Source organism: Leopardus geoffroyi, chromosome B4 (genome assembly GCF_018350155.1).
Source record: "Leopardus geoffroyi isolate Oge1 chromosome B4, O.geoffroyi_Oge1_pat1.0, whole genome shotgun sequence".
Taxonomy (NCBI): Eukaryota; Metazoa; Chordata; class Mammalia; order Carnivora; family Felidae; genus Leopardus; species Leopardus geoffroyi.
This window is the reverse complement of record NC_059341.1, coordinates 46098822-46113986: the sequence shown is the minus strand read 5'-3', so window position 1 is coordinate 46113986 and position 15165 is coordinate 46098822. Positions and strand designations below refer to the sequence as shown.

The following is a 15165-nucleotide window of genomic DNA, read 5'->3' as shown; positions in this document are numbered from 1 at the left end:
ATTCTGGAATAATTAGTCATTTTACTTTGGGACTATTTTCTTTTTCTTAATAAAAACACATCCTGCACACCTGTATACAAAGTTGTTCTTTTCTGTCACTTTTTCTCCTAGTATAGTTTCATTTATGAAATTATGGGGGCACCTGGGTGACTCAGTTGGTTAAGTGTCTGGCTCTTAATTTTGGCTCAGGTCGTGATCTCATGGTTCGTGAGATCAAGCCCTGTGTTGGGCTCTGAGCTGACAGCTTGGGGCCTGCTTGAGATTCTCTCTCTGGCTCTGTCTGTCCCCTGTGCATGCACGCTCACTCTCTCAAAAATAAATAAACGTTAAAATAAATGTAAGATTATGACTTAATAATTGCTTCTATTTTACGGAGTTGGAGACCTGAACTGCCTGTCATGCACCATCATTTTTCAGTAGACTGGCAGAGCTTATGAATATATATCTTACAACTTTTTATAGCCATACACTTCTCAATGTGGCAAAAATGAATATGCTTATAAGTAAACTCAAATATATGTATATATAGCTGCTTGGTAACCCTAAAGTAAGGGGTAAAAAAAATATATAAACTTGAAATGCTTATGCTGTATTCTATCTTATAGAAATGACCTTGTTATTTAATAAATATTGGTGAATTAGCATAGTTCTTGCAGTTTTTTTAAACTTTTTTTTAATGTTTATTTTTGAGAGAGAGAGAGAGAGAGAGAGAGCACGCGGGCGAGCAGGGTAAGGACAGAGAGAGAGGAAGACACAGAATCTGAAGCAGGCTCCAGGCTCTGACCTGTCAGCACAGAGCCTGATGCAGGGCTCAAACCCACAAACCGTGAGATCATGACCTGAGCAGAAGTCGGATGCTTAATCCACTGAGCCATCCAGGTGCCCCAGCATAGTTCTTAACGTGTTAAGAAAATATTTTGGAAACTATCTTCAAGTTGGTTTATTACAAAACATAGTTACTAACTGAAATAATGATTGTCAGAACAACTTGGCTAAATACAAATGTAGATGTAAAGCTAGTTTATTCTGTTAGTAAACCTGTAAAAGTTTAGGAAGAACATATCCAGATAGAATAAAAATGTATGCTTGTCTTAATTTTATGTCGATAACTCAGAAGACATAGCTATTTTTATTATACCAACAATATTGAACTAGTCTCATTTTCCAAAGATTTACTTAAATATGTGTTACTTTGGATTCTTAAAATACGTGGGTTAGTTTCTATGAAAAATACTTTTGAAAGTAGAAGAAGTTTAAGTTCCTTGATTTTTGGAAATCTTAGGAATATTCAATTTATATGAACAAGTATTTACTTTCAAACCAATTAGAATAGAACTCTTTTAAGGGATTTTATAATTTAAAATTATAATTGGTAATACCATCTAGAGATAGGAAATTTTTTTTTTTTTTTTTAAATTTTTTTTTCAACGTTTATTTATTTTTGGGACAGAGAGAGACAGAGCATGAACGGGTGAGGGGCAGAGAGAGAGGGAGACACAGAATCAGAAACAGGCTCCAGGCCCTGAGCCATCAGCCCAGAGCCTGACGCAGGGCTCGAACTCACGGACCGCGAGATCGTGACCTGGCTGAAGTCGGACGCTTAACCGACTGCGCCACCCAGGCGCCCCAGGAAAATTTTTTATGTATGTATAACACATGTTACATTAAAAAACATGTATTAAAATACTGTAATAACATTCTGTAGTAACAGTTGGTAACTGCACTTGTGGTGAGCATGGCATAGATTTTTGAAATCATCATGTTGTACACCTGAGAGTAATGTAACATTGTGTATTATCTATACTTAGTTTACTTGCTCTGCATGAATAAAACTTCTTTTAAAAAAGATTATGAAGGATTCATGGAAACAACTAGTGCCCACTAAGCTTATTTCAGGTTTGACACGGTACTGACTACAGGAGAGGGAGGTGAGAGCCTTAGGCACTGAGACACAGGGAAATTTGGGTTGGTGTTTGGAGTCCAGCTTTGGAATCAGACCTGGGATTGAATTTGTTCTCCACATCATAAACTTATTAATTGGATGGTCTTGAGTTAGGTAGTTAACATCATTGATTCTTGATTTCTTCATCTGTAAAATTGGCATAATGATACCACCTACTTTACAGTGTTGTAAAAATTAAATGAGACTATATGTAAAGCACTAAGCATGCTGCTAAGTTGTAGCTGATGTCATCCTCGTTATGTGTATAACTGTATTCTGGCATTTTTGGCATTATGATGGAAAAGTAGAATTCTGGTTAATGGGAAAGCACTGTGGGTAGGTGTCAGAATGAGCAGATTTTTGTAAGAAAATATGGAACCTAGAAGAACTCTAGATTCCTTACTGACTGGCTCTGTGACCACGGATAGGTCACTTCTTTGTGTCTTAATTCTCTTAATTACCAGTGAGGTAGGGACACCTGACTCAAAACCCTCACAGGGAGGACATGGAAATCAAGTGGAATCATACGTGTTAAACTGTTCTTTAAAATACAAAATATTGTATGCAAAAGTGATGGCTCTGTTATTTTTGTTATGAAGGTTAAGCATCAGAAGTTTTGCTGACTGTGTCTCCCCAGTGGGGCTCTTTTAACAGGCTACTTTAATGCCACTGCTCACATTTTTATTAATATTGGTTATTAACTTGGCCATATCATTATTAGAACTTTATTTATTTATTTATTTACTTATTTATTTACGAGAGAGGGTGCGAGTGAGGGGCAGAGAGAGGAGACAGAGAAGTGGGGCTCATCCGAAGTGGGTCTCGAGCTCCCCCAATGTGGGGCTCTAGCTCATGAACCATGAAATCATGACCTGAGCTGAAGTTGGACGTTTAACCAACGGAGCCAGCCAGGCGCCCCAGCAGTGATCTTGTTGAACATCTCCATCAGCGCTTTTGAGTGACCAGATGCATTGTCAACGAGCAGTAATATTTTGAAAGTAATCTTTTTTTTTTTTCTGAGCAGTGGGTCTCAACAGTGGGCTTAAAAACCAGTAAACCATGTTGTAAACAGATGTGTTGTCATCCAGGCTTTGCTGTTCCATTTATAGAACAGGCAGAGTAGATTTAGCATAATTTTTGAGCACCCTAGGATTTTCAGAATGGTGAATGAGCATTGGTTTCAATTTAAAGCCACCAGCTGCATTATCCCCTAAGGAGAGAGTCAGTTGGTTCTTTGATGATTTGAAGCCAGGCATTGACTTTTCTCTAGCTGTGGAGGTTCTAGATGTTGTGTTTTTCTAATATAAGGTTGTTTTGTCTACATTGAAAATGTGTGATTTAATGTAGCCACCTTCCTTAATTATCTTATCTAGATTTTCTGAATAACTTGCTTCTGCTTCTATATTGATACTTACTTGGTGCTTTTCCTTGCACTTTTATGTTATGGAGAGGCTTCTTTCTTTAAACCTCAAGAACCATCCTGTGTTAGCTTCAGACTTTTCTGCAGGTTCCTCACCTCTCTCAGCCTTCGTAGAACTGAAGAGAGTTTGGGCCTTGCTCTGGGTTAACCTTTGGCTTAAGGGAATGTTGTGGTTGGTTTGATCTATCTAGACTGCTATAACTTTTTCCATTATCATCAATAAGGCTGTTGTGCTTTCTTATCATTTGTGTGTTCACTCTAGTAAGTAGTACTTTTAATTTCCTTCAAAAGCTTTCCCTTTGCATTCACAACTTGGCTTATTGGCACAAGAGGCCTAGCTTTTGGCCTATTTCTGCTTTTGACATGCCTTTCTCACTAAGCTTAATCACTTCTAGCTTTTGATTTAAAGTGAGAGATGTGGGCCTCTTACTTTCACTTGAACACTTAGAGGCCATTATAGGGTTATTCATTGGCTTGATTTCAACATTGTTGTGTCTCAGGACCTGAGGAGAGGGAGAGACACAGGGGAATGTCTGGTTGGTGGCACAGTTAGAACACATAAAACACTTATTGATTTTGTTGTCTTTGTGGGTACAGTTTGTGGTGCCCCAAAACAATTACAGTAGTAGTATAACAGGTCACTGATCAAAGATTACCATAACAAATACAACAATAATGAAAATATTAGAAATATTAGGAGAATTAACCATAAGGTGAAGTACGTACATGAAGTGAGCAAATGCTATAGGAAAAATGGCACCAGTAGACTTGACGCAGAATTGCCACAAACCTTTAATTTGTAAAAAAGGCAGTATCTGCAAAGTGCAGTAAAGTGCAAAGTGCAGTAGGGTGAGGTGTGTTCCCTTGTGATGAGCCAAGGAAATTGCCTCTGTAATCTCCACTGGAGGAGTCAAGGGAGAATAGAAAAGGCCTCACAGAATAGCTGGGAATACTCCTGCTCAAGAGTTAAGGTGTGATTCTCTACTCAAAGAGCCAGAGAAAAAAATTTCTTGGCTGGAAAATATCAAAGTACCATGTTGCAACAGACTAGATGTATGGAGCACTGATTCAGGAGTTGAAATTGAGGAAAGATACATGAATTTCTGGACAGGAGAGAAGTTTACATAGCATTATCAAGGTAGGGATGGTGTATGTCCGTAGTTGAAGCCCAGTCCTCATCCAAGTCATGTCACCATACCAGCGTCAAAAATAAATCCCTACTTAGGAAGACACTTTATTTGGAAAGACTGTTGTGATGATCTGACCATGAGGTACGTAGGTATCTGAAAATCAAATACCAAAAGGCTTTTCTCTTATAGATACAAGTGAATAGTGCCAGCAGGGTCTTTGTGGGAGAGTGGGATAAACTGGTGGGGGTTAGCAGATGACATGACCGTGGTAATTTAACAGATGTTTTTTTCTGTGGTCACCTTATGCTCGGAACGAGTCCTTAAAAGAGGATGTTCTGCATTGTCTTGCTTAAACTGAGAGCTAGCCAAAGTTTAGCAGTGCGTGGCGAGGAGGTAAACTTGACTAAACTTTGGACAAGTCAATAGGTAAGAAATGGGCATTTGTGAGCCCTTGGCCAGTACTTAATGTAAAATCCTTTTGGGTTAATGGCAGATATATTGGTTCTGGAAAATACCTTTTAGATATTAGTGCAGGTCCTAGAAAATACCTATTCGATATTAGTAAATATGTTTACCGTATTATTGTCAGGCAGTAAACTCTGCCAGGGTTTGGGGATAAACTTAGTTATAAGATATTGCTGCTGTTCTCAAGGGACAGAGGTCTTGGTTGAAATAGTAAATGTATTTTTAAAAATGCTAATATCAAATACATGGTAAAGACTGTAAGGTCTCAAAGAAGGAAAGCTGAGGCAGTAGGAAAGATTGATGGAATAGGTAAGGTTTAAATCTGGCCTTGAAGAACTTGCTTGCTGGGATAATGAGAGAGAAATACGGAGTATGGAAAATGAATACAACATACTCACAGTATGTTAAAAACCAGTTTGTATGATCCAGAGGCTATGAAAGTAAGTTAGAGTCATAGGTAGAAGTCACCTGGTGGTGGCCTGAAGTATTGAGCCTTTTTTATTTTAGGCAAAGGAAATCAGAAAGCTTTTTGAGTGAGATAAAGCAGAAGTATTTGAGGTGGAAAAGGATTGGGAGAGTATTGAGATCACTTACTATTAGTTTAGGTGTAAGGTCATGAAGGTCTAGAGTAGGATAGTGGTTTTAAAAATGGAAAGGAAACAGATTTAAGGACATGCTAAAGAAGGATCAGCAAGACAGTAATTGGCAGGCTGGGGAAAAGGGAGGTGTCAAAGAGGGTACCAGTGAGATTAGAAAATGGTACTGTTGACTCTTGAAGTGTTGTTTTGTTTTTGGTGGGTTGGGGGGCAGGTGATGAATTGAATTTAATGGCTAGAGGAGATAGCCAACAAGAGGTTATAGGTCCAGTAGTGAAGATTAGGCTGGAGATGAAAAAATTACGTGAATAGAGTTGCTTTATTGACCAGGTGAACTTGGCTTTCTCTACTATACTTTTGCATTTCAGGAACAAGAAAGAGAGAATCTTGGGGATATCTATAATTGAGAAGTGGGGGGGGGGGGAGGGGAAGATTTGAAACTAAAAGGCAAATGAAGCATGACCAGAAAAATAAGAATAATAGCGTAGTATAGTATAAGGAGAACATTCTGTATAGGTAGAGCTATCGTCAACACTGTTGAATGCTAAAGAGAGGTCAAGAATAAGGACTGAGAAAAGGCCATTGGATTTGGTTAGGAAGACTTGGAGAGAGTAGGATTACTTGAGTGATGGGTGGAGAGTTACTGTAAATTAGAATAAGAGGTGGTGGTATGAAGTATATTCAATATTGTAAGATTTTGTGGTGAGGAGAAATACAGTTCTCTTGGTGGTAGCAAGGTTAAGGATATTAAAGTTTTTGATAGCAAGGACCTGGCAGGAGTCATTGAAGATCTAAGAAATAGGGAATAATCCATAGAGCAAAGTTGCAGAGAGGAAGTAGGGAGGCTGAATCAAAAGTTTTGCTTTAACCTTAAAAAGGAGAAAGGGTAACTTGTCATTTGAGACTGTGGACAAGATAAAGGAGGATGGGTGGGACATGTGGAGATTTTTGAGAAGTTTAAATTAAGTTGTTGGGGATATATGACATTTACCTTGTTAGAGTGAACTCTGGGATTTCCTTTTAACAGTTCGTAGGTTTAAGTATAGTCCTTTATTTCTTTCTGTATTTTTTTTTTTAAAGATCTTATTTTTAAGTAATCTCCACACCCAACATAGGACTTGAACTCAACAATGCTGAGATCAGGAGTTGCATGCTGTAGTGACTGAGCCAGCAGGGGTCCCTAAGTATAGTCCTTTAGAAACCTTAAACAGTACTGCTAAGTTAAAAGAAGTTAACTTGTTCCCCACCCCAACCTTCTTTTATTCCTCTTGTACTTAGGCTTCTGAAGCCTTAAATGGTCAGATGGGTTCTTTGGATTTTGTAGACCACATGTTCAGTAGAAATGTTTGACTTGAAAGTCATAAACAGACTTACTATTACTAGATTTAGCTGATACTTAATGCCATATGCAGATTTGGTTCACAGTTTTCCAAAGATAGTGCCAAAGAAAGGTGCTCAATAAATATTAGATTATTATCAGTTTTGCACTTTAAATTATAAGTGCTCAGACTTAGCCTTGTGCAGCTCTTGGCATTGTACCCTTCATTAATAGAGACCCTTTTCCTGATTTTTTGAATTGGCTCCTAGTATGAGGGGCTCAATATAAGAGAGTGCACTGGACACTGTGAGTACTGATAAATCAGTGTGATGAATGAAGGCATGAAATTAGTTAAAAGTGAATCTGTGAGGGAGATTTATAAATTTGTCAATAACAGTATCAGATGTACAGAATAAGCAGAAAGAGCTCTTAGTCACTTTTTAAAAAATCTATCCACCCATTTGTTTTTGACTAAGAAAGTTGAATTTAAGCTTTGTTAGAAGGGAAATTCATGTTATACTTATAGATGAAAATAGTGGACTTTATAACTCCATTTGGCAGCCATAATCCATAAACTGGCTTAAACATCATTTTTTTTCTTTATGCTTTTTTGAGCACCCTAATTTTTGAAATTAATTTCTTAAAAACAAGGTAGAATTACTTTTAAATGGTATGTGGTATTGGCTTTGGATGACACAGTTTTAGACCTTCAGTAAGTAATTGTGGGAGAAGATTATGTAGATTATTGTATAATTCTGGTATTATTTTTCCTTCCTCATTTGTCTTATCTCAGCCTTTAGATCTGTGCTATCCAATACGACCACTTGTCTACTTAAATGTAAGTGAATTAAAATAAAATAAAAGATTTAATTTCTTAGTCATACTAACCATGTTTTGGGTGCTTCCTAGCCACATGTGGTCAGTGGGTATTGTATTGCCCAGTGGAGAGTCTATTTCTATTATCATAGAAAGTTGTGTTGGATAGTTGTAGTCTAGATCCTTAATTACTAATAATGCCTGGAAAGTAAATATCAGGAACTTGGAATAGATACTTAAAACACCCCACACCATGGAATTTATACAACTTCAATCCTAACAAAGTCAGCCTTCTAAAAGTTAAATATTATTTCTTTAGGATAGCCTTTGTATTTAATTTTGGTCTTAGGCCTTACTCAGAGGTCATTCTGATAATAATGTAAGACAGAATAAAGTAGTTGTGCTAAGAGCTGTCTCTGCCAGACTGTTTATTTAACAGCTTAATTAAGATATAATTGATGATACAATAAATTGTGCGTATGGAAAGTATAACATTTAATAAAGTTTTGATATGTATATATCTCTGGAACCATCATCATAGCCAACCTAATATATCTATTACCTACAGGTTTCCTCATGCCTCTTTATAATCCCTCCCTGTATAAGCCCTGTTCTTTTTTTACCCTCTCTGTTCACCTCTAGACAATTGCTGATTTGCTTTCTGTCACAATAGAGTAATTTAAATTTTCTAAAATTCTGTATAAGTGGAGTCATGCAATCTGTACTCTCTTTTTTTTGGTCTGACTTCTTTCACTCTCCATAATTATTTTGAGATTCACATATTGTATGAGATTCCATGTTACATGTACACATAATTCATTACTTTTTATTGTATGGATGTATCACAGTTTGTTCATCTATCTGTTGATGACTGCTGCTGTTAATAAGCTGCTATGAACATTTATGTACAGGTCTTTGTATTGACATATGCTCTTATTTCTCTTGAGTAAATACCTAGGCATGGAATGGCTGGATAATATGGTAGGTTGTATGTTTAACCTTTTAAGAACTATTTTCCAAATTGGCTGCACCATTTTACATTCTCCCCAGTAGGGTGTGAATGTTCCACTGGTTCCATCGTTGCAAATTCTTGGAATGGCCAAGCTTTTTATTTTTTTAATTAATTAATTAATTAATTAATTTATTTTTCAACGTTTATTTATTTTTGGGACAGAGAGAGACAGAGCATTAACGGGGGAGGGGCAGAGAGAGAGGGAGACACAGAATCGGAAACAGGCTCAAGGCTCTGAGCCATCAGCCCAGAGCCCGATGCGGGGCTCGAACTCACGGACCGCGAGATCGTGACCTGGTTGAAGTCGGACGCTTAACCGACTGCGCCACCCAGGCGCCCCTGGCCAAGCTTTTTAATGTGACAGACTATTTTAACCAGAAAAGACTGTCCTAGGAGAATTAATTCCTTGTTCTTGCAACTTTTTGTATTTAAGTGCTACAAAAATAGTATTTTGTGAAAAGATTTTAAGACAGTCTTCTACAGATTTATTTACTCTTATTTTTGATAGTATTTGTTCATTAATGCTGATTTGAAACTCAATTTATGAGAGCCATTACATTTCCTTTCTTACTTATTTCTCTTTTTTTGTTCTAGCGGCCCCTTTGTTGCTTTATGCAAACAGACGGGACTTGCGATTGGTTGATGCTACAAATGGCAAAGAGAATGCTACGATTGTAGTTGGAGGCTTGGAGGATGCAGCTGCGGTGGACTTTGTGTTTGGTCATGGCTTGATATACTGGAGTGATGTCAGCGAAGAAGCCATTAAACGAACAGAGTTTAACAAAACTGAGAGTGTACAGAATGTTGTTGTCTCTGGATTATTGTCCCCTGATGGACTGGCATGCGATTGGCTTGGAGAAAAATTATACTGGACAGATTCTGAAACAAATCGGATTGAAGTTTCTAATTTAGATGGATCTTTACGAAAAGTTTTATTTTGGCAAGAGTTGGATCAACCCAGAGCTATTGCCTTAGATCCTTCAAGTGGGTAAGTTTTGTGCAATGTACAAAGGCTGTTGCATCTCTGTTTCCTGGTTTCTTTCTGCTAGCATAGACTCCTCCATCCCCAAGAGAAAAGAGGTCAAAAACCCAATTTTAGATTCTTTGAGCTTCTTTTCAAGTAGACTTGAATGTGGAAGATTGTGTTGTGTTCTTTAAGATGTTTCTGTAAACAGTTTTGTTTCTAATATCACTTACGGGACAGCAATATATAGAGTTCTTGGTTTGTTTTCTACATTTAATAAGTACAAGAGGATAATTAGAAGAAGAAGGAATGAAGACCTAAAAGAATAGTATTCATTTATGGATCTTAAAACTTTCATTGTATATGCAATCATTTTGTAGTACTAGTGTTTTTTTAATTAAACTCTGAATTATTATTTAATAATTTAATATGCCAGTATTGAATGAACAATAAAAATTAAGTTGTTAACTCATTTCTAATTCAAGAGATTTGCTGTAAAGATTTATTTTCTAATGAGAAGGGAAACGTAAAGCCAAGGGTAAATCCTGTTAGAAAATGTGAACTGTGTCATTATATGCTTCTGTTACTATGCTTCACTTCTACCATATACCATTCCTTGATACTTGTTTATTGAATATGTTGTCATGCCACCTGTCATGGTAGGGGTAGATAAACATCTAAACATGAACCTGAAATGAATTACTAGTAATTTAAAATCTAAAGATAAATAACCTGCAAATAACCATTTTAACACTTTGTTTTCTTTGACTTTCAAGTATGTTGGAATGTTTTAAAATTCATTTATAGGAGTGCCTGGGTGGCTCAGTCGGTTAAGCGTCCGACTTCAGCTCAGGTCATGATCTCATGGTTCGTAAGTTCAGGCCCCTTGTTGGGCTCTGTACTGAAGGTCAGAGCCTGGAGCCTGCTTCAGATTCTGTTTCCCCCTCTTCTGCTCCTCCCCTGCTTGTACTCTGACTCAGTATAGTGAAACTTTAGGATGAGAAGTCTGGAACACACATGTAATTTTTATGTGTGTGTATTTATATTTATATATGTGTGTGTGTGTGTGTGTGTGTGTGTATTAAAATTGTATAATTTTCAGAGGGGCATTAAGAGGTATCTGCTAAAGTCAGGATGGTCTTTTTTTTTTTTTTTTAATTTTTTTTTCAACGTTTATTTATTTTTTTTGGGACAGAGAGAGACAGAGCATGAACGGGGGAGGGGCAGAGAGAGAGGGAGACACAGAATCGGAAACAGTCTCCAGGCTCTGAGCCATCAGCCCAGAGCCTGACGCGGGGCTCGAACTCACGGACCGCAAGATCGTGACCTGGCTGAAGTCGGACGCTTAACCGACTGCGCCACCCAGGCGCCCCAGTCAGGATGGTCTTTTAATAAAGCATGATAAAATACAGTGGTTCTAGTGGGAGGAAAAAGTATTGAGTGGCCCAAGGAGGAGGTCACAGGTGTTGGATATGTACAGATTAAAGAATTTGGTTGTTGAGAACTTGAAAGATATTTTTGACAAATGGAATCTGTGTTTTTCCAACAGAGTTTGAGAGTCTCAGTGTTGAAATGTTTGTGAGGTTACTGCTTTATAGAGCATACAGGGTTTTTGGTGCTTTCAGTGGTCATTAGGGAACTTTGGTGAAAAGACAAATAGTTCTTAAAATTTTTTTTTTGACAGACTTAATTTTATAACTGTAAGGGTGATGATGGCAATTTAGCCAAATATCCATTAAATAGTATGTTTAGAGTTCTGCTTTTTGTGTTCTTGTTGGGGAGAAAGAATATCTTTAAGGATTTGCAGTGTATTTAAAGACAGAAAACTTGGGAGAGAGAACTTTCCCTTCTTCAAAAGCCTGTTTACTTGCATTATGTAGTGTGTAAGTGGAGAGGGGAAGAGTGTTAAAAAAAATTGGAAGGGCCACAGAGCTCTTGTGGAGGATGGGTAGATAAAAGAGCTTGATTACCACAGTTCTGGAGCAGCATGTAGATCATTTCTACAAGGAATAATACGATAGTACATCATATAAGGGATAATGTGATGGTACATATTCAAGGGAGCTGAATTTATAGGTAACTCTTCACTCAGGATTTGATAATTTAATGATTAAATGAGTCATTCTCATTTTGTGCCCTAAAGCTGATCAGCTTTACTTCTGGGTGTCACGTCTGATAAGTATCTAGGAAGTAAGTTTACCATATGATTAACAAATCCATTAGAGTTTTTCTGTGGCTAACTTCCCAGTATTGAAGATGAGAAACCACCAAAGACTCAGCTGATCAAGAATATTACTGGAAGAATCAATAAAACTGTGCTTTGAAGGTAGACAGTAGTGTTATTTAAGCTTCTAAGGGATGTTCAGTGAAGGCGTAAAGTTTGCTCAGACACTCAAATATTTTTTCATTATTTTTGAAGGTTGTGGTTAGTGTTGCTTATGTGTAGGAGTGTGTATGTAAATTTACTCCCCCTCCCATTCTTAAAATCTTTTTAATTTTTGGAAAGTTATGTGTCATATGGCTATTTTTAAAACTACACGACTGGAAATAAATAGAATGCAGCCAAATGGTATACATTTGGGAGTTAGCATGATGGAGTGTAAAATTATATTTTAAACTCATGCATTTAAAAATATATTCTATCAGTCTTCAGTGTTGATCTTAAATTTATGTTAAGGATTGTGGTTTTACTGGAAAAGTAATTTTAGATTGAGTACATCACTTATCAAACAGAAGAGATGATTTCCAGATTTATTTTTGGGGGGAGAAATGAAGTTTACTTTCCAGAGAAAGTACATGAAAACAGTGCTGAAGAAAAATGTAGGCCTTATCAGAGTTCCAGTATCCTGGGTTATGGGGTTCAGAAGAGCTGACTGAGCTCTCTCACATCAGCTTATGTAAAAGGAAAGCTATTGAATGACTGGTATTGTTTGAGCCCTGGGAACTAGTGCAGACATCTGTGTGCTTTCGGATGTATGGAGTTCTTTGTGTGATCAGTCCATTTAGCCTAGACTGGAGGAAGATTTTTATTTCCCTCCCTAAATTTGGCCTCTGTTAGTCTGAGATTTTTTTTTTCTTTCTTTTGAGTGATGGCAGTGTAGAATTCAGAATAAGGGGCAGGAAAATGTGTGTATACAAATTGTTCCAGAAATGAACAACCATAGTTAGAGAAAGCAGTATTCTTACTTTATAGGGAGAGATATTCCTGACTGTGTGGCTGCTCTAATTGTAAGTTCCTTAGTCTGTTTCACAATGACTGTACTAATCTTAGTGATGTTGAGGGCCAGCTGTTTCAGGTACACATAAAGCAGTTTTAAGGGTTTTTTGTTTGTTAAGGATCTGTTCGTATTTCAAATCCTTTTGGATATTTTTGAAACAGTTAAACTTTAGTGATTCAGTCTGAAGTGAATTCATACTGAACCACTTTGAATGATACATATTTTTAAAATATATTCTTATCATGAAGAATAATATTTATAGTACTAAGAGCTCTGCTTTAAAAATGCTTGCAGAGGGGCGCCTGGGTGGCGCAGTCGGTTAAGCGTCCGACTTCAGCCAGGTCACGATCTCGCGGTCCGTGAGTTCGAGCCCCGCGTCAGGCTCTGGGCTGATGGCTTGGAGCCTGGAGCCTGTTTCCGATTCTGTGTCTCCCTCTCTGCCCCTCCCCCGTTCATGCTCTGTCTCTCTCTGTCCCAAAAATAAATAAACGTTGAAAAAAAAAAAAATAAAAATGCTTGCAGAACTCAGTGGAAAAAGAATAATGTATACTTTCCTCAACAATTATATACATTTAATTGTCATATCTTGAGTATGTTTAAAAGTATTTTCTACAGTGTTATGTTCCAGGTGACAAAAATCATTCCTGCCACATAGAAGGTGTTCAATAAATATTTAAAAAATTTTTTAATGTTTATTTAATTTTGAGAGAGAGACATAGAGCAGGAGTGGGGGAGGGGCAGAGAGAGAAGGAGATACAGAATTCAAAGCAGGTTGCAGGCTCCGAGCTGTCAACACTGAGCCCACTGCAGGGCTTGAACCCATGAACTCTGAGATGACCTGAGTCCAAGTTGGCCGCTTAACCAACTGAACCACCTAGGCACCCCAATAAATATTTTTTGAGTGACTGGATTTTTTATTTTCTTTCATAATCCTTTTAGTTTTCCTTGTTAAGAGGAGAAAATGTTTTCTAAGCAAATGTAAATTTTAGCATCATCTCATGAATTCTACCTCAGTATGGTTTTGATTATAATTTCTTATTTAAAACATAATAAGGTTTTTAGTTTTTTCAATTCAGTTCATCAAGATTATATTTTATGGAAATATAAAAGTCACTTATAAAGTCACTTATAAATAGAAGTCATTTTATCTTTTTGGACTTCAGTTTTCTCATCTCTAATACGATGGGTTTCTTTCAGTTTTGACATTGTTTAAACTTAAAAAGTGAAGATATTTAAATAAGTACTCTATATCAATTTAAAATTTTTTACTTTACAATTACACATTCAAGTCCATAATTTAGTGTATGTTATACTTAGAATTATTTCTGCAGAACAGATTCTTTTTAAAAATTTTTCTAAAGTTTTTTTTTAAAGTTTGTTTATTTTTGAGAGAGAGAGAGTGCACAAGTGGGGGAAAGGCAAAGAGAGAAGGGGACAGAGGATCTGAAGTGGGCTCTGTGCTGATAGCAGAGAGCTCGGTGTGGGGCTGGAACTCGTGAACCTTGAGATCATGACCTGAGCCAAAGTCAGATGCTTAACCGACTGAACCACCCAGGCGCACCTTTGCAGAACAGATTCTTAAAATTTGTTTCTACTGCTCTTATTGCATAGGTCATCACACTCAACAACCCCCCCCCCTTTTTTAAGGCTATTCAACTCATAAAACCAGTTTGCCAGTTCTATGTGATGTAAATTGGAAAATACTGTAAACTGTCAAAGGTTCTTTTTGTTTGAAGAATAAAAAAGATAGCAAATTACTTTCAGGCAGATTATATAGGTTAAACATATGTTTGGGAGGTGAGGTTTTGAGATTACTACCCCAAATTTAAGAGAAACGTATTAGAAAAGCCACTAATCCAGGAAATCTGGATTATTGGTTTGGCTTTACCCGCCTCTGGGATATGATGCAAGGTCCTTGAAAATGAAAAGAAAACTTTTTAAGAATAAGTAAGTGAGTGTGTATATGTATATTTTCAAATGTTAGTGTAGGGCTCTTTACTTAAAAAAAAGAAAAATCTTAACCCACATCCAATTTTTACAAGAAATCTTAATCCCATCCAATTTTTAGTTCTTTATGTCTACTATTCTTTATGTCTGCTATCCATTACCCTTAGATTGAGTTTTAATTATGTAGTCAAAATTTTTTTATGTCCTCTATCTCCAGGCCCACTTTTATTGAAGGAATATTAAAAAGTAATATTTGCAGTATAACTAAATGACTTTACCTAGCCCAGTCTCTTAATAGTTTTGGTTTTTCAGTAAACGCTTTCCTTGCTTGCAGTAC

General features: G+C 36.9%; 1 protein-coding gene across 3 annotated transcripts in view; it reads left to right on the top strand.

Moving 5' to 3' along the window:
- LRP6 (LDL receptor related protein 6) overlaps positions 1–15165 on the top strand; it is a 183862-nt gene that overhangs the window by 16139 nt on the left and 152558 nt on the right. For all 3 annotated transcript variants that reach the window (XR_006709309.1, XR_006709308.1, XM_045465704.1), the window contains exon 2: positions 9294–9687. Coding sequence is in view for 1 of the 3 variants with exons in the window: in XM_045465704.1 (XP_045321660.1) it covers positions 9294–9687 (394 nt within the window). In the remaining 2 variants the exon portion in view is untranslated. The remainder of the gene's footprint in view (positions 1–9293; positions 9688–15165) is intronic.